Source organism: Piliocolobus tephrosceles, chromosome 7 (assembly GCF_002776525.5).
Source record: "Piliocolobus tephrosceles isolate RC106 chromosome 7, ASM277652v3, whole genome shotgun sequence".
Taxonomy (NCBI): domain Eukaryota; kingdom Metazoa; phylum Chordata; class Mammalia; order Primates; family Cercopithecidae; genus Piliocolobus; species Piliocolobus tephrosceles.
In genome coordinates this window covers 143,222,055-143,246,633 of record NC_045440.1, presented here as the reverse complement: position 1 = coordinate 143,246,633, position 24,579 = coordinate 143,222,055, and the positions used below count along the sequence as shown (strand labels likewise).

Here is a 24,579-nt window from a genome sequence, read left to right as displayed (position 1 = left end):
ATATAGATGGATATATAGATGGATGGATGGTAGATTAACAAGTGGTGGTGGATGGATGTATGAATAGATGAATAGTAGATGGATGGATGGTAGAGAGATGAATGGGCGAATGGATGAATGGTGGATTTTGGATGGATGGATGGATGGTAAATGGACAGTAGATGGATGTGTGAATGGTGGATGGGTGGATGCTGGATGGATGGTGGGTAGATGGTGGATAGATGGATGGTGGATGGATGGTGGGTGGGTGGGTGGGTGGATGGATGGATGGATGGATGGGTAAAGGGTGAGTGGATGGATGAATAGTGGATAGATGGGTGGATGAAAAATGGATGGTGGATGGGAGACCCAGCCAAAAATACAAAGGAGCAGCAGCCTGAGGGCACCTCTTGTCTGCTGGAGGATGGATGGATGGATGGATGGATGGATGGATGGATGCATGCATGCATGCTGGATGGATGGATGGTGGATGCTGGATGCCGGATGGTAGGTGGATGACATGTAGTCTAGTGTTGATTGAGTTTGTGGAGGCAGAATAGGTTGTGTCCAGGTCTTTGTTCTAGGGTTGTGGCATGGGAGTCCAGATACCTAGGCAGATAGAGCAGAGAACCTCACAAAGCTGACTTTAGAAGTGAAACGGGGGAGCCCCACCCTGTTGCTAGTGGCCACAAGCTGGTTTTGGAAGCAAGTGGGAAGTGGGAAGAATCAGAAATGAGCAAGTCCAGGGCATGGCCCTGGGACCAGCCACAGGGATATGCAGGGGCGATCTGGTGTTTGGAAGGGCCAGGCTTACCTAAGTGCCATGGCGGGAGTCAATCCCAGGTGCTGTGGGCCTGGCCCCTGGGCATCCCCAGCCTCTGGAGCCTGCAAAGATGCACTCTGTCTAGTTCTGGCTGCTGATCATTGCACAGCCGAGACATCCACTGTGATTTACAGACTAACACCTGACAGAGTTGGGCTAGAGGTTTCAGATGTGTGGCTGGGTGGGCTGGCTGTGTTGACCTCCCATAACCTTTCTCCCAGGCAGGGCTGTGCTCATTTTAAATGGCGTATTGATTGGCCAGCCAGCCATTCTCTAGGATGTCCCCATAGCCCTGCTGGCTTGCCCTGGTGCAGCCCACCAAAAAGTCTCCTCCCCTTGTGCTTGGCTGTCTGCAGCCTTTGGGGTGGGTCAGAGACTCCACCGCACTGCCTGGCCGTGGGTGGGGGCTCTGGGCTCTAGTGTTGGAGTCACACTTGGTTTCCCTGTGTTCAGTGGAGTGAAGACCCACCTGCAGATGTCACCTGCTGCTGCTCCAGGGAACAAATGGATTTCTGGAGATGGAAGCAGTTGAGAGTGTTAGTGAGCTCTGCAGGTAGAATCCCAGCTTAGGCGGGGACCTGGTGGACAGGTGCAGTTTGAATGGTCCCACGGGACTCATTCCAGGCAGGCCCAGGGCGTTCCTGCCCCCTCAGAGCTGGAGAAGCCGTACAGTCTTTGGAGAGAGGCCAGAGGTCTATCCCCAGGAGCGGGGGTCACAAGTCAGCTTTGGGGGTCCCAGCAAGTCCTCTCTTCCCTGGTTCAGGCTGCCTGGAGAGCCCCTCAGCCTATGCTCAGCGCAGCTCCATGGGCCTTTTCATGCTGGGGTGCAGTGCAGGGGTGCTGCCTGGCCCTAAGGTCCTCCTCTGCACACTGAGCAGGCCCAGCAATAAATACAAAGGGGCGGCAGCCTGAGGGCGCCTCTTGTCTGCTGGAGGTGGCTAGGGTGGAAGAGGCATGGTAGACCTGAGTCTGCTGAGGCCTGGGGAGGCGTGGTTTGCCTCCAGGGTCTGGTAAATCAGCATTCATTCTCAGGGTGGCTGCCATAACGGAGAGAAGGAATCCTGTGCACATCTGGGACCCTGGATTGAATTAATACTTGCAGGCCCATCAGAGAAGCCTGGGGAGCGGGGGAGGTCGGGCAACCCATGGTGGGTGCCTCAGGAGTGAGGCAAGGTCTATGCCACACTGGGACAGCCAGGGCTCCTATGGACCCTCCTGTATCTAGCCCCCGCCACTCCCAGCTGAGATGGGATGGGGTGGGGGACACTCCTCTCCTGATCTTGGAGTGTGTGGGCCTCAGTCTCCCCTGCAGGCTGTGAGCCCCTGGTCGTCTCTGTGTTGCCAGGCCAAGCCTAGGGCAGAGGGAGCATCCGGGCCCATCTCACTTAACCGGGTCCTCAGGAACCTCCAGGCTGCCTGTGGCCCTGCTTCTAAAAGCCCCTTGCCCAGAGTCTCAGCAGGGAGGCACTCTCCAATGGGCAGCCGTGCCCCCTCCAGTCCAGCACAGTGGCAGCAGCTCGCCGCCACCCGCTCATCCAGCTGCCCGCTCTGGCGGTTCAAGCAGATGGGCCACTGGAAGGTCCTTTTGCACCTCGTGTCCTTCCCATTTGTGCTCTAGGACTTTGTAGTTCTTTTTTTCCTTTTTTTTTTTTTTTTTTTTTTTTGAGACAGAGTCTCGCTCTCTCGCCCAGGCTGGAGTGCAGTGGCCGGATCTCAGCTCACTGCAAGCTCCGCCTCCCGGGTTCACGCCATTCTCCTGCCTCAGCCTCCCGAGTAGCTGGGACTACAGGCGCCCGCCACCTCGCCCGGCTAGTTTTTTGTATTTTTAGTAGAGACGGGGTTTCACCGTGTTAGCCAGGATGGTCTCCATCTCCTGACCTCGTGATCCACCCGTCTCGGCCTCCCAAAGTGCTGGGATTACAGGCTTGAGCCACCACGCCCGGCCAGGACTTTGTAGTTCTATGTGAAGCTTTGGCTGTCACCACGTCAAGAGTCTGTTTAACTTCGTAAGCATTGACCCAGCACTAGGCAGGGGTCAGCCCTGGGCTGTGTGAGGACGGTCTGGAGGTGTGGGGTGTGAGGGGCTCCTGGCATGCTTCATGACAAGCATGGCACCTTTTCATGGTAGGAGGAAATTCTGGACATGGCGCCCAGAGATGAGAACACGAAACAGTGACCCTGTTTGAAACCATTCAGCCCATTCCTCTCATGTGACAGTGGGGAAGCTGAGGCTCAGAGAGGTTAAATGATTTACCTCAGGTCACACAGTAAGCCACTGAAGGGCCACGGTCGTCTATCATCTGTCCATTAGTATAGCAAAGGTCTCCCAGGAGCTCAGGAGAGACGGCCACTCAGCAGCAGATTCCCATGTGGACCATGCAGGCCATGGCGGGGTGCTGGGGGCTGGATATGCTTCAGGAAGTCTTCCTGGAGCGGGTGCTGCAGGAGCCGAGCTTTGGAAGGGCCGCCAGGAGTTGGCAGGAAGGAGGGACAGATGGAGCAGGGGAAGTCGCAGGGCACTGGGGTGAGAGACCACAGGGGAGGTGACCAGACAGCCTTGAACTTGGCCTTGAATACTTTGGAGGAGCAATTGAAGTCGTCATTTCTACATCCATGATCACTTTATGTCTTCTCTCCGGAAGCTCTTTCTTCCTGCTGTCTCCCTGCTGCACACACCAGCAGTCCAGAAACCTGCTTTCCAAGCCTGGCCCTACTGCCAGAGTTCAAGGGCTAGAAATCCTGGTGGAGGCCCCGTACAGGCCCCGTACACACAGGCCCTGCTGGGCACCAGGGCATGGGGGGAAGAAGTGCCAGCCTGTTAGTGGAGGCAGACCCCTGCCCCCAAGGTAAATGCCCTTCTAGGTGGCACACATGGGCACACAGGTGCAGAATGCTGAGGGCAGCAACTGAGGCCCCTAGGAAGGAAGGCTTCCAGGGAGGAGACACTGCGTTGGACAGGCCAACGGCAGATGCCCAGGCAGAGCCAACAAGCAGCCTATGCAAGTCCCGGCACAGAAAGCCAGCTGCAACTCCTCAGTACTCCTGCATGCTCCCCATGCCAGCTCTGACACCTGCAAATCTCCACACACCTGCTCTGACCCCTGCACACCCCCACACCCACTCTGACCCCTGTATGCCCCCCACACCCGCCCTGACCCCTCCACACCCCCGACGTCAGCTCTGATCCCTGCACACCCCCTCACACCTGCTCTGACTCCTGCTCTGTATACCCCCTGCATCTTCTCTGACCCCTGCACACCCACCCTCCCCCCTGACCTGCTGTGGCCCCTGCACAGCCCCCGACGTGAGCTCTGATCCCTGCACACACACCCACACCTGCTGTGACCCCTGCACACCACCACACTTGCTCTGATCCCTGGACACCCCCACACCCACTCCCACCCCCGCACACCCCTCACATCTGCGCTGACCCTCCTGAGCTCCTTCCCTTCCAGGCCTCAGCTGCCTCCTCTAGGAAAGGGTCTGATGATTCCTCCAAACCCCCTGGGTGCCCACAGTGCCCGCGCGTACGATCTGATTGGCAGATGAGAAAGTCAGGCTGGGTTGGCATTGTGTGATGAGGACAAGGGCTCAACACAGAGCCACACAGAGCGGTGGGGGTGGGGGGCCTGCCTGGGCGGCGAGAGTCTTTGCTTTATTTAGACAGGCTTGAGAGAAGATGAAAAATGAGAGATTGAAAAGGTAGAGACATTGCTTGGGGACAGAGGAGTCATTTTAAATTCTCTGCTGTTCTCAGAAAGCTGTCTTTGCATAATGCTACCAGCCAGCAGGCATATTTTCCATTTTTTTCCCCCTTTCTTTTTCTTCTGGTTTATCTTCAGTTGTCTGAAGTGCTTGTCCAAAAAGAGAAGGTTGAAGGGGAAGGACTTAATATAGTCATTGTCTCCGTGAGCCAAGGCGTTCCTGGTGCAAAACACAGCTTGCCTCTGTTGGGAGAGAAGGGACTGGAGGCCCAGTGCCTGCCTGCCATGGATGCCCAGTGTGGCCATAGGCACAGCAGCACACGGGGTCCCTGGTGCTTCCTCCTGAAAGGGAGGGCTTGGTTAATTGAGCTCTGGTGGCCTGTAAATGTCACAGCTAAATGCTGTAACAAACAGCCCCAAATTCCAGGGACCTAATGCACCAACCTCATTTTGTTTCTATCTCATGGTGTTCTTGTTGCAGGCAGCTTTCTGGTGCTCATCTGGGGACGCAGGCTCCACAATGTTCTGGCTCTGACCACTTCGTGTCTTCATCCCGTGTATGTCCCTGCCTACCCTGAGGCTCTGCCCACCCGGGGCCCCTCCCCTAGAGGCTCCCCGACCCTATAGACCTGCTGGTCCCCTAGCCCACCTTTCTTGCAGCTCCTCCCGCCTCAGCCCTGTTTCTTAAGTTCTCCTCTCAGCCTGGAGATGGGGGACTGTAGGACGGATGTGTTTACGGTCAGGTTTGTCATTTCCCTCTAAGTCCCTTTGGCCTGGACTTGATCTTGTGTTTCCAACTCACTCCCCAGGGAGAGGGGCTGCAGTCTGTGCCCAGGAGGAAAAGTGATGGCTTCCCAGACAGCCTCTGCAGCCAGAACCTTCTCGAGATTGAGTGTTCCTTGAGAGATCAGCGATCTGCCTCACGGAGGGGGCACGTGGGCAGGGCCTTGAGACACGGAGCTGGAGTGCTGACGGCAGTGACTGCAGGAGCCTAGCACAGAGGGCAAGGGGCACAGATGGCAGCAGATGCCACCCTGAGCACAGAGCCTCGGTGCCAGGGAGACCTGGATTCAAGTGCTGGCTCTGTCTCTTCAAACCAAAACAGCCTTATCCATCGAGTAAGCAGGACAATGCCTCTCAGAACGTCACTGAGAACATTCAGTGAAGCAGTGCCAGTGTGCTCGCCGTGGGCACGTGGAGGCGGGCTGCTGCCCGCTGACTCAGTTTACCCATGCGCTCTAGATTTGTACATTTGAGCTCAGAGAGGTAAAGTCTTGGCCAAAAGGCACATAGCAGCAAGGCGACGATCCCAGCCCCTGGTCCCCCAACTGCCCGCTCCATTCAGATGCCCTGGCTTCCCCTTTGCCCCCGTCCTGCTCTCTGCTTGTCCCCAAGGGAGGCTCCAGCCAGGGCAGCAAATTCCAGAGCCTCCTGGGCCTGAAGGAGTACTGGTTTCCTTCAGCAGCCCGTGTCCTGCCCCTGCCAGGACCACTTGGCCCGTGTTCAGGCTCAGCTCTCTGTGCACAGCCCGCCCCAACTCACCCGCTGTCCTACCAATCGCTTGGAGCGTGCTGAAGGCGGAGCTGAGCCGGAACCACTGCAAGTGCGTGGCCTGGATTAACCCACAACTCCTTCCTCAGCTCCCTGGGTGTGGGAGCCGGGCACCAGCGATTCACACCCCTCTGTTCATTGGGCATTTCTCTCCGGCCAGGCTCGGAGCTCAGCCCTCTCCTAACATCTCCTTCGCTCCACGCACCACTTTTCCCTTTCTTAGACAAGGAAGCAGAAACTCTGGCTTCTGAAGGGGTTCACCCAGGCGCCTGAGTCAGCACCTAAGCTCCAACCGTCATCTAACATCCAAGCCATAAAGCCTTCGAGTCCAAGGATCCTGGCCTGGTATCCGTGGAGGGTGTCCGTGGGCTGGGAGACCCTGGCCTCAGTGTGTTGTGTTGGTGACGGTGTTTCACCCCATCCTCAAGGCAGCCACGGCCACCATCCCCAGGAGGTCCTGGCCATGCAGGGTGTAATCAGGAGGCCTTCCTGGAAGGGAAGTCCTTCTCCTCTCCAGAGCTCACCTCCTGCACATCCCCCGGGCCTCCCGTCCACAGGCGCCCTGGCATCCCTGGATGGAGGGTGGGTGAGCTCAGGAAGCAGAGAGCCTCCGATGAGAGAACTTCAAGCTGCACAGGTCTCCTCTCCAACTTCATTTTGCCCTAATTTTAATTTAATTCCCTTTAATCTTTAATGAAAAGTTGTAAAAGTAAATTATTTACCCAAGAGAGCCCAACAGTTCCTCAGGAGCTGTTCTCGACTTGAGGGTAATTACACATGCGGGGCTGGCACCACCGCCCTCCCAGGATGCTGGGGAAGAGGCGTCCTGGTTTATGAACTAATTAGCTCCCTCAGTAACTGTTAAAAATGCATGCCATTTGGTGGATTGAGAGCAAAGCTCCAGCTTCACGAAGTACGCGCCCTGACAGCCACTGATCGGGGGAAGAGCCTGTGTTCTGTGTTCATGGGGTCAGCGGGAGTGTAGCTGGCCGGAGCGTGCAGAGCTGGGCCTGCCTCGGCCCCTGGGGGAGCAGTGCTCTGGGACGCGGAGATGGAGCAAGCCTTTCTTCCGTCTCTCTCACCCGGCCTCTGTCTCCCTGTCTGAGCCTTCCTTAGACTCCAGCACCCTGACAGAGGCCCATTCCCAGCAGTCAGGGAGGGTCCGGAGGTGGGGAAGGGGTGGTGGAAAGGAGCAGGGGTGGGGAGGGGTGGGGACTGTGTGATTCGACACATACCTCCCAGACCGTGGACTGCCTCTTTGACTAGACACTGTCACAGCACCGTCACCCCCATTTCCTGGCCATTATCCACGCTTCTCGCTTCTTTTCCCAACTCTCTCTCGATACACCAAAAAGAGGCGAAATAAAATGCAGAAGGTCTGGACCAAGGGAAACCATACTGGCATAGTTGGTCAAGACGTGGAGGAGCAGTTGTGCAGGAGAGGCTGTGAGCGCGCGTTCGTGTGGACCTGTGCGTGAACACACGTGGCAGTGGCTGTGAGCACGGGTTCGTGCATACCTGTGCGTGAATGTGAGTGGCGGTGGCTGTGAGTGTACCGTCACTGAAGGCCAACATGGTGCTTTAGGTGGATTCATGTTTAGTTCTGAGCTTCCTAACAGCCAAAGTGAAAAGGTCGGTTACTTGGCTGTCATCAATAAAGAGGGAAAACGTGCCGGGCTGGGGGGATTGAGTAGCGAGCAACCAGCTACATTAGCAGTAGAGAAAGTTCGCGAGTTATATTAGATAATTGGAAATTAGAGGGTTTTATGTGGGACATGCCTGCCTTTCCCCCACCCCCACAGGACAGCTGGCCTGGTGTTGGTGAAGGGCAGAAAGCCTTGACTTTGCAGTCCTCTCTCATCTCGGGTCTTGGCTATTTTATTTCTCCATAGAACTTCTTTTACTTCATCTGAAGAGGGAGAAAACTCCTTGCTTAATTCTGAAGCCAAACCTTGCCTGAATCAAATTTGGCTCTGAAATTTAGGACCACCCAGGATTTATGCCAACTAGAAAAATGTGTGTCTTCTGAAATTTAAGCGTTAAATGTATTACAGCTGAGGCAGGCTTGATAGAGCCTTAAAAACTTGACTCACTTTGTTCCTAGGTCTTCAAGTTATGTATTTCCACTGCATTGTTCTTGTCTTGACATTTTTAAGTCCCAAATTAGATATTTGCACCTGAAGTCTACTTAGTCCCCTGTTTCTCGCCAGCACAAAAGGTGGGAGAGTAGAGTGGTGAGGCCAGTTCGGGGAGGCCACGTCGCTGGGAGTTTGAGCTCTGGAGGAAAAATAAACCTTCAGCAGCCAGCCTCGGAGGGGCGTGCCCTGAAGGACAAGTGAACAGATTGTTGGATGAGCCAGTTGGACAAGAAATCCACAGACCATTCCTCTGTCACTGTAAAGTAATTTGCACACGACCCTGTGCCCTGCGGACATTTTAGCTGTTTCCTTCAGCCACCTAGGAAGCCCACGGTAGCCCCACCCCGCCACCTTCCACATTTCTCCTCCTCTGGCGCCTCTGAGCCCACTCTGAGTGAGACAGACATGACTTGTGCATTGGGCCTGCAACCCTGGACACATGCACGTCAGAAACTTGTGCTCAGCACCACCCTAGACAGAGGAAACCCACCTCCTAGGTGCAGTCAGGCAGGTCTCTTGAGAAGTCCACTGTGGTCTGAAATCCCTGCTGTAGACTGAACCCGAGTCCATAGGTGGGGGCTGTTCTTCCACAGATGCAGCATTTCAGTGAACGTCTCGTGGGTGCCAGGAGTGTCTGCCAGCTCCCCCCCCCCCCCCCCCCCGCAGATCAGAGTTGAAAGCAACCGTGCATGCTGGGCCCATCTGACCTGCTGGTCCTCAAGTTCTGGTCTCCATCTGGCCCCATCTCCTGGCTCCCTAACCCCTGAGTCCATCCTGCCTCTGCCCGTGGCCATGTTCTGGGTTCATAGTTTGCCCAAAGTTTGGGTCCTGACCCTCTCTGGTGTCCCCTGACTTGTCTGGCGCCTGGTGGCATGCTGTGTTCTGCTGTGCTTCAGGGAAGAGACTTCCAGCTTCAGCCCTGGCCTGCTGTCTGGCCCCAGGCTCCAAAATGTGAGAAACTCCCAAAATATAGAGGTCAAGGGCTTGGAGTTCTAGAGGGTTCTCATGGCTTATGGACGTAGCAAGCAAAGAGGACTGCACAGAAGGGCCATTCCAAACAGCTGTCCCAGGCTGGTGGGGCACAGCGGGGCTGTCTGCGCAGGGAGCAGTGAGCGCCAGCAGTAAGGATGGGCAGGGGTAGATCGGGGGAATGCACATGAGAACCACTGCAAGATGTTACTTCACCTCCACCAGGATGGGTGAACCAGAGCCAGGCAACCACAGTGCCATAGAAGGCATGGAGCACTCGGGCCTGTCCTGCACCACTGCTGGGAATGGGGGTGCAGCCGCCTTGGAAAACAGTCTCGTGCTTTCTCAAATAGTTAGACAGAGTTGCCATTTGTCCCAGCAAGTCTGCTCTCAGGTGTACACCCAAGAGAAATGATAACCCGTGTCCACGCAAAATCTTCTCCATAAATGTTCACAGCAGCAACGCTCGTAACAGCCAAAGGTGGAAACAGCCCACGTGTCCCTTGGTGGATGCATGATGAACCAAACGTGCCCCATCCAGACATGGAGTATTGTTCTGTCATGAGAAGGAATGCAGCACTGACCCATGCTGCAACACGGATGAGCCTTGGAGACACCGTGCTCTGTGAAGGAAGCCAGGCACCGCAGCTCACTGCCCTCCACTTCTATTTATATGCGATTCAGAGTAGGGAAATGTATGGCGCTGGAAAGGAGATCACTGAGTTGCCCAGGGCTGGGGGTGGAGCGGGCCTGGGGGCTGGGACAGTGATGGCTAAAAGGGTACAGGGTTTCTTTTGAAGGTGATGGAGATGTTCGAAAACTGGCTATGGTCACGCATATCTGAATATACTATGAACCACTGAATTGTACACTTTAAATGGGTGAATTGTGTGGTATGTGACTTTTATCTCGATAAAGCTTTTGGAAAACAACAACAAAAACAACAAACCAGACCAAGTCTGGAGCCCAGGAATCCAGCAGGGGTTCAGCACCTACTGCTGTTCACCTGGGACCAGCTTCTGAGCCACTAGCCACCTCAAGGGCTTCATCTGTGAAATGGAAGAGGGCCAGCCCTCCTACTGGGGCGGCTCTAAGGACTGAATTAGGGGATACCTACAGAGCCCTGAGCCCCGGGCCTGGAAGACAACGAGTGCTCAAGAAGTCAGGCATTGTTGATAACCAGAGGAGTACCAAGGAGGGGCGCCACGCCCTGCTGGGGGCATCACGCCCAGGGGGAGCGTCAGGCCCAAGGGGGAGTGCCCTGCTGGGGCAGGCTGGAGGGAGGGTAGGCCCCTTCCCCCATGTCCTCCACCCTCCTCCTGGGGCTCATTCGGGTCACAGAAGCCTCTGGCTGGAGTCCCAAGCTGTGGAATGAAATGGGAATGGCAGCTGTCCAGGGCTGGGCCTCTGCATCTCCCTGGATTCACCTTTCCTGGCGCTGCTCCTGACACAGCCAGAGCACAGTGGAAGCAGCGTTTGGCAGAGCCCGGGCTGGAAGGCCTGCACCAGCCCCCCATCTGCCCTCCAGGAGCCTGAGTCCTGAGCAGGTCACGACAGCCAGAGGTGGAGAGGCCGAAGGACGAGCCTGCCCCAGGACGGCTCCAGCTGGGGCCCCTGTCCCCATGGAGCACCTGAGCTCACCGCCTGTGCTGGCCTTATCCTGTTGAACTTCCCCGCTGGCACTGCTTCCCCTGCCTACCACTCTCCAGGACAGGGCTCCCAGGCCTGCTTCCACAGGGCCCGTGCGGGGCCCAGGCAGCGCCTGTCACCTCTCTACACCTCAGTGTGCTTCTGCAAACGCACGGCCAAGTGCCAGTCAGTGTTCCTGGAGCTTCCTGACAAGGAAGAACACGGGTAGTTAATGAAACAAATGGATAAACAAGGTCACTTCCGATCAGATGCTAGGGCCATGAGAACATTCACGAATGCGGCCGAGTGGCTGGCGGGGCAGGAAACCCTCTACTCTATGCTCAGGGACAGTCTTTCTGGCAGGGCCAAGACCTGACCATCAGGATGGAGCTGGTGGGGAGGCGAGGATGGCAGGTGCAGAGTGTCGGGGGCAGGAAGGATGTGCTGGAGGGACAGGGTGGCCAGGGAGCAGTGGCGGGGAGGACACAGCCTGGGAGATGGGCTCTGGGAGGAAACTCGTGGGGCCGAGGAGACCAGAGTTGGGGTGAGAATTTCATCAAGACTTTCTTTTATTCTGAGCATGAACAGAAGCCATGGGCCAGGCAGGGGAGGAGCGTGGAAGTGACACCACCTACCAGGATCTCACACCAGTGCTGTGGCCGTGCAGAAAGGAGAGGGAGCAGCCAGCCACGGCGGGCGGGTGGAGGCTGAGCAGAGGCCCAACTGCACAGGCACCAGACATGTCCCAGACTGCAGCGGGTGTCCGGGAGGAGAGGACCCAGCTTGAGCTGCTTCCAGTGGTAGAGCCATTCCACTGAGGAAGGCATGGGGAAGAGGAGCTGGAGGAGAAAGTGGACGCTGAGACTCTGTCAGATGCCCGGGTGAAATGTCAGGGTTGCCCAGAGGAGCATGTCCCGGAGGCTTAGGGCCTCTCCGGTGCTTGTTAAATAAATGAATCTTAGCCTGGGGTGCGCTGGGTTTCAGAAGCTGGGGGCGGGCAGAGGCCGACATTCCTGGAGCACCTTGTTCTGTCTGGCACTTCTCATAGAGGATCTGACACTCGCACCACATCCTTGAGAAGACGACGCGACCATTCCAAATGAGGAAACCGAGGCTCAGAGAGCTGTGCACCCTGCCCAGCGCCGTCTGCCCCAGGCCCAGCTCTGCACCCAGGCTGGGTCTCCCCCAGCGGCTTGGGAAGTGTGGCCCTGAGGCTGACTGGGGCCCCTTGGGGGCTCTTTATGTGTCCTTAGACCCCTATCTGTGTTGGGCTCACCAGCTGCTCTCACAAGCCACCACAAGGTTCATCGCTTAAACAGCGCCTATCCCCACCGTGCAGTTCTGGGGTCCAGAGTCTGATCGGTGTTGCGGGCTACCTTCCTCCCTGGGCTGGTGTCCTCCAGCTCCTGGGCTGCCTGCACTCCATGCACCTTCCCCCGTCTTCATAACCAGCAGCGAAGTGTGCCCTCTCCTGCCTCCCTTCTTGCCTTGTAAGGACTCTTGTGACGCCATTGGGCCCACTCCAATGACCCAGGGGCCTCTCCCCATCTCCAGGACTCCATTTCATCACATCGGCTAAGCCTCTTCTGCCACGGGAGAGGACATACTTACGGGCTCCCAGGACTGGGACATGGGCAAGTGGAGGGGCACAGTATTTTGTCAGCCACATCACCCCCTCTTTTGGGAAAGAAGACCTGGAGATTCAGGAGGCTTTGCTAGGCAAGTTTCCACCTTTAGTCATTCTGTCTCTCAGCTCATGACCCCCCTACCACTGGCTGCCGTGGGCACAGGAGCCCCTTCCCCTCCCTAGGCCACTGCTTCCCTCGGCTAGGACATTCCAGGTCCAGGCACAAAGGCCTACGGGGACCCAGCATCCCCAGAGGTCCCGGGTCTGCCTCCCTCGTGGTCAGATGGCTGAAACTGCCTGCCTGGCGCCTGGCTCGGGAGAGGCCGGAAGGGTCTGCCCCGCCGCATCTGTCCTCTCAGTTGCATCCCACACGGAGGGAGAGGCCGGAAGGATCTGCCCCGCTGCGTCTGTCCTCTTGATTGCATCCCGCACGGAGCTTCGTCAGTGTTCACAGCCAGCCCACGGGTGAGGAAGGACCCTGGAGAAGCTGTCAAAATGCAAAGCATCCCCATCCTGGTTCTCCTCCGCTGCTCCTGCAGATCCTCCCCTCCTCAGGGAAGGTTGGGAGCCATGGTGGTTAGGATCAAGCGGCCCCTAACAAAACCCCACTTGATGTGGTCTCCTTCTACCTAGACTGGGGCTTAGAGGGGTGGAGATTCACGGAGAAGTAACTCAAACCCAAGATGGTCCGTTCTCCAGCCAATCAGGAGCCTGGGGCCTGTGCTGCTAACAGCTCCTCAACAAACAGCTGTGCAAATCCCGCCCCATCCCGCCTGGGAGAGGGAAGGAGGAACCAGTCCTGCCAAGAGGCGGCTCATTTGGTGGACCAGGAAACGGAGAGTGGCAGGAAGCCCGGCAGAGGCCAGCCCCAGAGAACAGTGGGAGAAAACTGGACCCCACACACCCAGACGCCAGACTCAGGGCTTCCCCGGGGGAGGGCGGATGACCCCCACCTGAAGGCTTTGGGAAGGTGCTCTCAGGGGTGCTGAGGAGCACTCGGGGGAGGGGACACAGGCACTGGCGTCCCTGCCCACCTCCTGGGGAACAGCCAGCTGGGCTGCTGTGGTCACAGAACTGTCCGCCCCTCACAGGGTCCCGGTTCTAGGGCTTACCTTGTGATTGAGCAGCGGGCCCCCCAGGAAGCACCCACTCTTCCCAGCTGAAGCTGACAGGCAGGCTGCGTGGCCCCTGGGCTGCCCGCTCTGTCCCTCATGGCCTGCCTGGGGAACGCGGATGGAAGCTGGGTGCTGGGGGAGCCAGGAGTAGAGCCAGCCCCTGCGGTGGCCACAGGCCGGGCTGAGCTCCCAGCAGCACCCACGCTTTCACATGTGGTTCCTTCCCGTCCCTCAGCGGCAGTTTAGAAACTGCTTCAAAACAGCTTGTCTGTGAGAAATTTTTCCCATTATTTATCCCAGCTCCTTCCTGGTTGGAGTTGGGAAAGCCATTTTGTGATGGACGGTGACCCCAGCTTCTCTTCCCTCGTCCTAGCTGCTCCGTGCAGCCCTGCTCGGCCGGGTGTCTGTGGAGAGCGGGGCCCTGCAGAAATGAGCCCACTTCCTGTGATGCCCCAGGACGGGGCACAGCTTGTTCGGGCCCGGAATCAGAGAAGTGAATTGACAACAATGGACGTGGTGGGGCGTTGCCGCTACCCAGACACAGCCCTGCCATGCGGTCACACGTTCTCATTGCAAGGCAGCTGCCAGTGTCGCCACCATCATCATCACGGTCATTAGACCCGTTTCCACCGAATTCCCTAAGCTGTACCCTGGGGGTCCCAGGACAGACCAGGGCATCCTTTTGAATTCGGGAAGTTTAATGCTCTCGGACAAAAACAGACCTCCGCTCTGCCCCGTCATAGGAAGGTTTGCTTTTCCTCTGGGTCATGGGAAGGAGTCAGCGTCTGGGGCCTGTGTGCCTGGATCTGAGCTGCTGGAGTTGTAGGGGCTGCCCCAGCTGTGGCGCAAGGAAGGAAACAGCTGCTCGCTGAGCACAAAAATGCATTAACGTGGTCAGCAGTCATTGTGGATGCCAGACCTCGGGGTAACGTGACCCACCGTCCCAGTTTGCCTGGCACTGAGGGTTTCCTGCAATGCAGGCTAAAGCCAAACTAGCCCTGGGCAAACTGGGATAGTTGGTCACCCTGGGAGCGGGGACAGAGCAGAGCAAGACAGGCGCTGCCTGCCATCCCAGAGCGCTGCCCTCCTTCTGCAATGACGGCCACACAGGAGAGCCTGTGGCAGGAGCGGCCGCTCCGGCTATGTTCTCTCTGCTCTTCACCCCTGCCCCCAGCCTGGGAGGTCAAAATCATTATCCCAGTTTCACAGGTGAGATGGAGGGGGCACCAGTTGGCAAACGGTCTTTCCCAGTGTAAAGGGCAGTCAGAGGCAAAGTTGGGACTGCAGCCTGGCCGCCTGCTCTGACAAGGTGTTGCTCTGCCCACAACCCCTGCCAACCCCTACCGCCCTGACCTCACACCTAAGTGCCATACATTCCTTCCCCTCTTCCTAGAGAGAAAGTAGCAAAGAAAGGTTCCCCCAGCAGCATTCACAGGGAGAGCTGGCTCTAACCCTTCATCAGCTTTCTCTTCCCCAGGGGTTGTACAGAGCTGGGGCTAGGAAGGGTTAAACAAGCAGGCCAGGATGGCTCTGCCCAGGAGCCCACAGACCAGTCCTTTCCTGCCCCAGCAGCCCACACAGTTCTCTGCAAAAGGAAAAAAAAAAAAAAAAAAAAAAAAAAAGAAGAGCAGGGCGATAATTATGAGCCAGCCACCCATCACTGATTTGCACATAATCGTATCTTTCCCTTGATGGAACCAGCAACCAGGCCGCCCCGACATCTGCTCTCTCCATCTCCCCCACTTTTATTCAAGCGGCTCAGACTGCGCCTGGTTCAGTTCACTGTTCAAGAAACATACTGAGGCCTGGCTTGGGTGGCACAGAGGCAGAGGAGGGAGAAGGGCTGGGGATTGATGGGAGCCTCCGTGTGCTGGGCTGCACGGCACAGACAGGTAACCAAGGCTCGAGATGAACGCCACTGCCCCAACGGCACTTCCCAAGACAGAGTCCCTCAAAATGCGCATGGGTACTGGGGCGTGCTGTGACTGAGCTCCTCAAGGCAAGGATATGAGCTTATCACAGCTGTTAGCATTAGCGTCAGCTCCATGTTACAGAAGAGGAAACTGAGGCCCAGGAGGTGTAGTGATATACCCCGGGCCCCATAGATAGAAGCGATCAAGCTCAGGTCCCTCTGGTCCTACCTCCTGGTCTCAGCAGAATAGACCAGCTGGGAGAACAAAGAGCCCATCTTCATGCTGTCTGCTGCATGTCAGGCACTGTTGGAAATACTCAGGGAAACTATACATAACCCAGTGGGCGGGGCCTCAGGACCCCTGGGCTCATCCCGGTCTGGTCAGACACAATGCAGGTGGCCCTGAACATCCAAAAGCATAGGATGCAGCCAAAGTCGGGATTTGAGGGCAAATCCGCCCTCAAATCTTCTGCCCCGTACAGGGACATTGTCACTAACTGCGGGGCTCGCTCGAATCCAGAATGAGCTCCTGTAGGGCCTTTCACTTGATGACATCTTCAAAGCCCCTTCTCTTCCCTTCCCCAATACGGCCACATTCTCACATGCCTTTCAGGGCTTGCCATCAAACCCGCCACCCTGACCATCAGCTCACTTCCCTGAGAGGGGGCACACCCACTCCCCCCCCTCCGCCCCACCCTGGCTTCGGGCTGCTTCCTTGCTGTTGCCCAGCTGGGAGGCGTCCTCCTTGTCTGCAAGCTCCTGGAGCATGCGGGCAAGGAAGGGAAAAGGGGTTGAATCCATGCTCCTTCGCCCAGGCCCAGCTCCCTACCTGGCAGGGCCCACAGCTCCCAGAACTGTGCTGCTCCCCGGAGCACCTGTTCTGTGCTGGGCTGTGTGTCCGGCACCCTGGACAGGCCGACAGGATGAGGAGAACACAGTGCAGCCACTTTGCAGGAAGTGCCGGAGCCCATTGTGCATTCTTCCTGGGGAATGAGATCAAGACACCCCCTCCCAGGATGTGTGGTCTTGCAGCCCCCAGAGGAGAGGGACCCCCGGGCCTGCCTGTGCTCCAAAGCTCACCTGACCCCTGACCTGGGGCACTTTAGGGTCCCTTCCACGCCCTCACTTCTACGATGTCAGACGCTCACCCGGACAGGAGCCCCTGACTCACGAGGGAGCTCCTCGCCTTCCAGGTGGGCTGTGGTAGGAGGCTCCGGGAGGCCCTCCCAGAGGCCCGTCCAGTGGAGTGCAGACCCCTTGAGTTACAGCTCTAGCCAGCACACCTGTCTTTGCCAGGTTCCTCTTCCGGAGACCAGAAACTGGTCACACATCTGTGTCCCCAGTGCCCAGCCTGGCAGGGAGTGGGTGGCAGCCTTGAAAGGTGAAGGAGGGAATAAATGAATGAATCAGCGCGTGGGTGGGGTAGGCCGGCTGGGCCATGCAGGCCAGCCCAGCCCCTGACAGTCTCGTGTCCCTTGCAGATGTGCTGGTGGATGGACAGCTGTGTGACTGTGAGTCTGCGGCGGCCTGCCAGGTGGGCGACCCTGTGCGCCTGGAAGTGCGGCTGACCAACCGGAGCCCGCGCAGCGTAGGGCCCTTCGCCCTCACCGTGGTCCCCTTCCAGGACCACCAGAATGGCGTGCACAACTACGACCTGCACGACACCATCTCCTTCGTGGGCTCCAGCACCTTCTACCTCGACGCGGTGCGTGGTGATGTGCAGGGTGGTCTGGGAGCCTCTGGTCATGTGGCCCAGGCCCTCATGGTCGTCGTCCCCCTTCCCTGGGTGGTGGGCTTTGGGGTCAGCATACGTCCAGCAGACGACAGCAGCAGGGTTTCTGTGGTCACGTGTGCACACTGAGTCTGAGCCTGCCCCACCCACTGCAGGAACTTAGACAAGCTCACCTCGTTCTCTGTCCTGGGCAGTGAGGCCCTGAGCGTTGGTGAAGCAGGAAAATGTGCAGGGAATGGGGCTGTGCCCAGGACAGGGTGCCACTCCATGATTGGACGCTGCTGTGGCATCACTGTGACGTCACTGTCACCCATCCCGTGCCTGCCGCTCCTCCCATGGAGAGGCTCCAGCCCACACCCTTGGCCCCACCTCCCAAGCTGCCTCTCAGCCCCTCACTGTCAGGCCCCAGCACAGGCTGTCATTCCATTCCCCTTTGCCCCAACCTCTCCCTCCTTCCCACACTCCTGACTCCCTGTGCCCCCAGACAATTCAGGAATGGGAATGTTGGCAGTTCCTTTCAAAGACAAAAACTGGCTTGGAGAGGCACAGTGACCTGCTGGAGGGGGCATTGGAGCCAGGCCTGGGCTGCCCTCGCTTCCCCCATAGCGCCTATGTCCAGGCAGGTTCCTGAGATTCCTGGGGGCTTTGGGTGGCCCATGCTGCTGACCAAACTGACGCATCTTTCTCCTCCCTGCTCAGGTACAGCCGTCTGGCCAGTCGGCCTGCCTCGGGGCCCTCCTCTTCCTCTACACGGGCGACTTCTTCCTCCACATCCGGTTCCACGAGGACAGCACCAGCAAGGAGCTGCCACCTTCTTGGTTCTGCCTGCCCAGCGTGCACGTGCGCGCCCTGGAGGCGCAGGCCTGAGCCCGCCCACTTCCGTCCCTATTTCTGCAGGGCCAGAGGTGATCCAGCCTGGCCTCCCACACCCCCTGCGATGAGCAAGGCCTTCACTGCAGCCCCGTCTCCTCCTCCTCCCCCAACCCCCACCCAGCCCTCTCCTCCCATTCCTCCTGTAGCATCTTTGCTGGGCTACGCAGAAGCCCCCAGACATGGCAGCCCCACCCCGTGCCACACCGCTTCCCACACTGTTCCCTGGACTATACACAGGCCAGAGCAGAGGACACCCCAGAGTGGGTGCTCATTCAGCCCAGGTCCCAGGATCCCTGCATCCGTTTCTGTGACCTGGGGCCCCAGCCGTGCTGTGCTGCTCACCCCAGCAGAGGGACCTCCCTCATCCAGCCACTTCCCTTTGGCCATAGAAAGAAACGGTGAGCATGAGGCTGGGCACAGCCTGAGGGCGTGGGCAGCTTCCCTCCCTCCCTGGGCCTTGGAATCCCCCAAGGCTGGTTTTCTTCCTGGAGACCCCCATGGGCAACTTGGCAGGACAGATGATGCCGTAGGTGGTCATGGATGGTTGACACCAAGAGAGGCCTTCCACCCATGGTGGGCAAATGTCCAGGCCTGGGCTGCCAGCCCAAGGCTGTTTCTGGGTGCTCCCTGGCCCCAGGGTGGTATCTGGGTACCGTGGCTCTGTGTGTCCATGTCTGCAAGCAGTTCTTCAATAAATGGCCTGCCTCCTCCTCCTCCCTGCCTCCCTGCATCTGCTGGCCCAGTGCAGTCCAGGGCCCCCACCTAGCCCGTCAGTGGCTGGCTTCCCAGCAGAAGCAGACCCAGGAAGGGACAGGTTCTGAGTTAGAGATCCTGCATAAGCAAACCCTGAGACAGGAATCTGGGCACCAGCAGCTTGTCTGGGAGGTGGAGGGGAGCCCCTCAGGGGAGGGAGATCGCCAGTGAAGGAATGTGACTGGGCCCGAGCTGCTGCCACAGTGGGCAGCTGGCCCTGCGTTCCTCAAGGAGAACAGGAGAGAGAAAGCACACGGCTCACATCTCCCTTGAGGGCCAGAGCTGGGGGGTGTCTACACCACCCACAAGAGTCCTGGCCTGGGGGCAGGCTCCTGGCTGTGTTGACCCTTGGCTCTCCAGTTCCCGGGAAGGATAAACAGCGCTTGGTCCCCAGCAGATATCAGGCTTTGTCAGGCATCCACTGGGCACTGAAAGTCCCATGGAGTATTGGGGGACAGAGAGTAAGGCTTCCTCAAGGCCACTTGGCCGAACAGGCAGAACCAGAAAGTGGCTGCCCTGGCCCCCTATGCGGCAGAGTCGTGTTGGCATCAGGAGGCCTGCAGGGCTGAGGGAGCTTCGGGAGGACCTGAAGCCCCAGGCCCAAACCTCCCTCGCTGGGAGCAAGGTCACCCTGTGGCCTCCGGCCTGAGGAGCAGATTTTTTGTTCCATCTGTGTCCTCCTACTGTTGCCCAGTGAATGATGGGAGCACTGTGATGCGGTGTGGGCTGGGGGCATGTGGGGGCAGGTGTCCAGTGGTCCTCAGTCCCTGGAGCTCATTCAGCATCTGCTCGAGGCTCCCCAGGGAAGGCAGCCCCAGAAGGTCTGGCTGCAGTAGTGGGTGGGGACCTGAGGGCGGTCTCTTCAGCCCTTCCCTTCAGGATGCATCAGTGTAGTTGAGGGCCTGGCCACTTGGGCTGTTTCTGAATGGAACAAACAGCATCCATGTATGTCAACCTCAACAGAACCCAAAACTATGCCATTGAATGAAACAGCACTTTGCAGGATGATGGGTGCAGCCCAACCCCACTTGTGTAGACAGTGTGCCCCCCAAATTATAAATTTTATATGCCTCCGAGCGTGTCTATAACAACGTGTTTAAAGGTAGAAAGGATACACATCCCCTGTAGAAGAGTGACCTCAACTGGGGTTGCAGTTGACATCTCATCTGATGTCACAATGAGGGTGCTGGTCACCAGGGACTTGAGTAACATACTTTCCCTTCAAAAGCAGAAGAGATCAAGATACACGTACACACATGCTACAGATATAGATCCAGCCATAGATCCAGATTAGATATAGATGCATATAGAAGCCTAGAAAAGCCAATATGGAAAACTCTGCTAGGTCTGATTCTGAGTGGCAAGCATATTGGTGACTGTAATTCTTTTTTGCAGTTTTCTGTATTTTTTAGTTTTCCAAAATACAAAAAATACCCACAACAGTTACCAGAGAAAATGCTGGATGCCACAAGAAGAATGTCAAGGGGCAGGAGGCAAAGTTGTCTTCTTAGAGGAGGGAGTGTTAGAAATAACCCAGGCCTCCTGGAAAATGACCCAAATACAGCCTGACTCTGCCAGCCCCAGGCCCTTCCCAAGCCCCAGGGCACCCTTTCTGTCCCAGTAGAGAAGGTGACCTGGAGTCAGGTCTTGTGTGTGCTCCAAGCATTTGGAGCTTTACCATGGGATGTGGGGAGCCAGGGGTGTTGTTTGCTGGCATTTCTGTGGCTGGGTCATTCTGGCTGTGGAGCTGTGTTCGTGGGCAATGGCTGAGATGGAGGACCTGAGGCAGGTGTCTCAGTGACAGCGCAGTATCCTCCAGCCTCTTCCAGGGCCCCATGCTGCTGGCTACCTGGCAATACGGTCCAGCGGTTGCTGCTTCTCTAGGACCCTGGTGCATTCAGAAACCTCCTGAAGGTCAGCGGAGGGTAAACCAGGAATAGACCATGTCCACTTCACTTCACTAGCTGAGCGGGTTGGTTTTGCCCTTCTGATCCTTGGTCCCTCAGGGCAGGACAGGCCTGCAGTGACCCCATAATCATGCAACCGTCATGCTCTGTCATCTGAAATTCACAAGGAAGGCAAGGATTCAAAGGAAGATGTCTGAGAAGCTGAATTCCAGCTCAGCCACTTGCCAACTCCTTGACCTTGGACAAGTTACTTAAATTAAGCCTTGATTTTTTTCATCTGAATAAATAGAGATACAAATACTTATTTCATGGGCACTTTCATACCAGTTTGTTTGATTTAATCTCCTAGATTTTTTAGCACATGATAGCAACTTCTCAATAAATACTGGGCCCCTTCTCCTAGCCTTCCCATTGCTGTTCTTTTTAATTCCATCCATATGTCCTGTGCCTGAAATATCCTGTGCCATGTGCCTGAAATTCCATTCTTCTCCTAGGACCCTTAACAGGCCACATTGCCATGCTCCATTACTCCCCTGCATGGCTTACTGTATTAGGTAACATGAAGCATCTAAGGAAGAACTTTCTAACACAAGTGCTAAAATGGGACAGGGAATGCTGATGGAGTGATCTCTTTGTCAATAGGGCAAAGTCCGGACCTGTAGATGGTTTCAAAACATGTAAGCATCATTTGGGGATTCTGAGCCTGCCAGCCAAGAAATTGTCAATGATGACTTGTTAAGAGGTATTTCTGATCCCAGTGAGCAGGGGAGAGAGAGTGAGATGTTTGCGACCATATGGCTCTTGGGACCTCAAGCAATGTCTTCAGACACAATAAATTTTGATCAAAAAAGGGTTTCAACATGAAGGACTAGAGATCTGGACTAGGGATCTAGGCTAAGCCTCTCACTGAAAACACATTTGTAAGTGCATCCATGACCTGGCAAGAGAGTCAGAAATACTCAGCCCAGTACCTGTGTGTAGGCAAAGTCCTGAGAGGTAAGCTGTACACTGATGCCAACTTCCACTTTGAGGGATTTTGCCAAAGCCAGAGTATCAATTTCTTCAGCCTTCCAAAACTGGAGGAAAGATGACAAAGCCCAGGGCCCACTGGCTGGAGAATCGAACAGGTGACTGCTTCCCATCAATTTGAAAGCCCAAAGGTTACAACCTTCAGTAAAGGATGAACTAAAAATAGGATGAACTAAAATAATCCTCTTCCCACCCTACTAGGAGAGTAGATGTAACACTTCCCTGTCTTGACCGTTTGATTCCAAATTGACCCTCCCATGAATTTGCAGTCCCAAATTACACTCCCTAACTGCCTCTTCCAAACCTTACGTTGTTAATTAATTTCAAAGACAGACTGCACTCCATCATACAGGTACCAGACAAAGAAATAAACACATCCTTTTTGGAGGAATTCATTTTTATCCAAAAACCTGCCAGAGTTTCTATGAGGAAAATGATTATTTCAGAGTTTAAAAACAAAGAAAGTCATGAAATACACAAGGAAGCAATGCATCATGAGTGAGAGCTAGGAGAGACAAAATCAGCAAATGCAGGGTTGAAAAAGAATCAGATACAGTACTTATCAGACATAGACTATAAAATGACTATGCTTAATATGTTACAAGAAATGAAAAAGAAGACTAAAATGAGTAAAGAGCTAGAATATAAAAGAATCAAGCAGAACTTCTGCAACTGAAAAATAGAATTGAAGTGAAATATTTAATGAATAACTTTAAGAGCAGATTAAATTCAATTCAAGACAGAACTAGTGAATGAAAGGTAGAATTGAAGATGTTATTAAAAACAGAAACCAGAAAATATGAAAGAAACTTAAGGAAACATGGAGGACAAAGTGAGAAACTCTCATATCTACTTGGAGTTTCTGGAGGAAAAGATAAAGAAAATGGAGAAAATGCAGTATTGAAGAAATAATGACTGAGAACTCCTCAAAACTCGTAAGGATAAAAATCCACAGATTCAAGAAGTCCAAATATTCCTAGTAGGATAACATTTAAAATACGCAGTTGACATATCATAATACAGTTTCAGGAGACCAGATGCAAAAGGATGATTTTTAAAAGAGAAAGACAAGACAAATTACTTTCCAAAGAGTGGCAATTGATTAACAGCTGACTTCTCACCAACAACAATGGGGTCCAGGAGTTAGTGAAATAATACCGAGATGTGCTGAGCAACACAAATACTTCCCAATGGGCAAAAATAATGACATTGTATTATAAACAAAAGCAGAGTTTTCCACCACCAAAACCTCATTAAAGGGAATTTGAAATACAAGTAGAAGGAAATTGATACCAGATGGAATGTCAGAGATGCAAGAAGGAAGAACAAATTCAGTGATACATATGTCGGTAAATCTAAACAAACATTTACGGTACATGTAATAATAATTGTGAACTGTTGAGTTACAGCATAATAGAATTAACGTATATAGCAAAATAGCACATAAATGTTGGTGAGGGGATGATTGGAATTAAAGTGTGATAAGGTCCTTTAATTTCAATTTCAAAGATTTAAGAGGAGGGTAAAGATACTGATTTACTTAGACTTGGGCTTTGGTGCTTTATTTATGAAAGTTTCAGCCAGGCATGATGTTTGATGCCTGCAATTCCAGGACTTTGGGAGGCTGAGGTGGGAAGATCGCTTGAGCCCAGGAGTTCAAGAGCAGCCTGGGCAACGTAGCAAGACCCCATCTCTACAAAAAATTTAAAAATTAGAAGTGGTGGCTCATGCCTGTAGTCCCAGTTACTCAGAGGGCTAAGATTGGAGGGTCACTTGAACCTGGAAGGTTGAGGCTACAGTGAGCCATGACTGTACCACTACACTCCAGCCCACAGAACGATAACCTGTCTCAAAAAAAAGGTTTCCAAGTTTCCATTTCTGGGGTAACTATCAAGAAGATGAAAAATAGCATGAATAACTTCTAAATTTGTGAACCCCAAAATTGGAATAAGGAAAACTAATCAGTCTGAAAGAAGTCAAGAAAGAAGAAAAACTACAGAAAGAAATACAAATGGTAGAGCAAATAAAACCACAACCCTAATGGTATGAATAACACCAATAGTGATGCTTACACTTAATATAGCCATATGTGTTGGGCATTTTTCTAAGATTATATATACAAAACCTTTATGTATATGCTATAAAATATAAAATAAGTATGCTTATAAGGAAGTCTCTATTCCTTTCTTAGGAGATACATAGATATAGATAAGCTTACTTACAAAGTCTTTTTTTTTTTTTTTTTGAGATGGAATCTCACTCTGTTGCCCAGACTGGAGTGCAGTGGCACAATCTTGGGTCACTGCAACCTCTGCCTCCCAGGTCCAAGCAATTCTCCTGCCTCATCCTCCTAAGTAGCTGGGATTACAGGTGCCCGCCACCATGCCCAACTAATTTTTTTGTATTTTTTTAATAGAGACGAGGTTTCACCATGTTGTCCAGACTGGTCTTGAACTCCTGACCTCAGGTGAACCATCTGCCTTGGCCTCCCAAAGTGCTGGGATTATAGGTGTGAGCCACCACTCCCAGTCAAAAATCTTTAAAGTAGATACTGTTATTATCCCTGTATTACAGTGGAGAAAAATGAGGCACAGAGAAGTTATGTAACAGCTAAAAAGTGATTATAAGTTATGGAAATAAGTACCTACAATAAATGAAAATATACTAAATCTGTTAGATGAAAGATGACAAAACCCACAAGATCAGGTTTATGATGTTTACAATGTACATTAAAACATAAGGATACAGAAGGTTGAAATAAAATGGCAAGAAAATATGTACCAGAAAAGTCCTAATGAAAAGAAATTATAAGGCACAAAAAACAAAATTACTTCTAGA

General features: G+C 54.4%; 1 protein-coding gene across 1 annotated transcript in view; it reads left to right on the top strand.

Moving 5' to 3' along the window:
• TRAPPC9 (trafficking protein particle complex 9) overlaps positions 1 to 21,016 on the top strand; it is a 697,716-nt gene extending 676,700 nt beyond the window's left edge. Inside the window, exons 24-25 of the mRNA XM_026454561.1 lie at positions 16,929 to 17,152; positions 17,879 to 21,016. Coding sequence (XP_026310346.1) covers positions 16,929 to 17,152; positions 17,879 to 18,046 — 392 coding nt within the window. The 3' untranslated portion in view covers positions 18,047 to 21,016. The remainder of the gene's footprint in view (positions 1 to 16,928; positions 17,153 to 17,878) is intronic.
• The last annotated feature ends 3,563 nt before the right edge of the window (positions 21,017 to 24,579 follow it).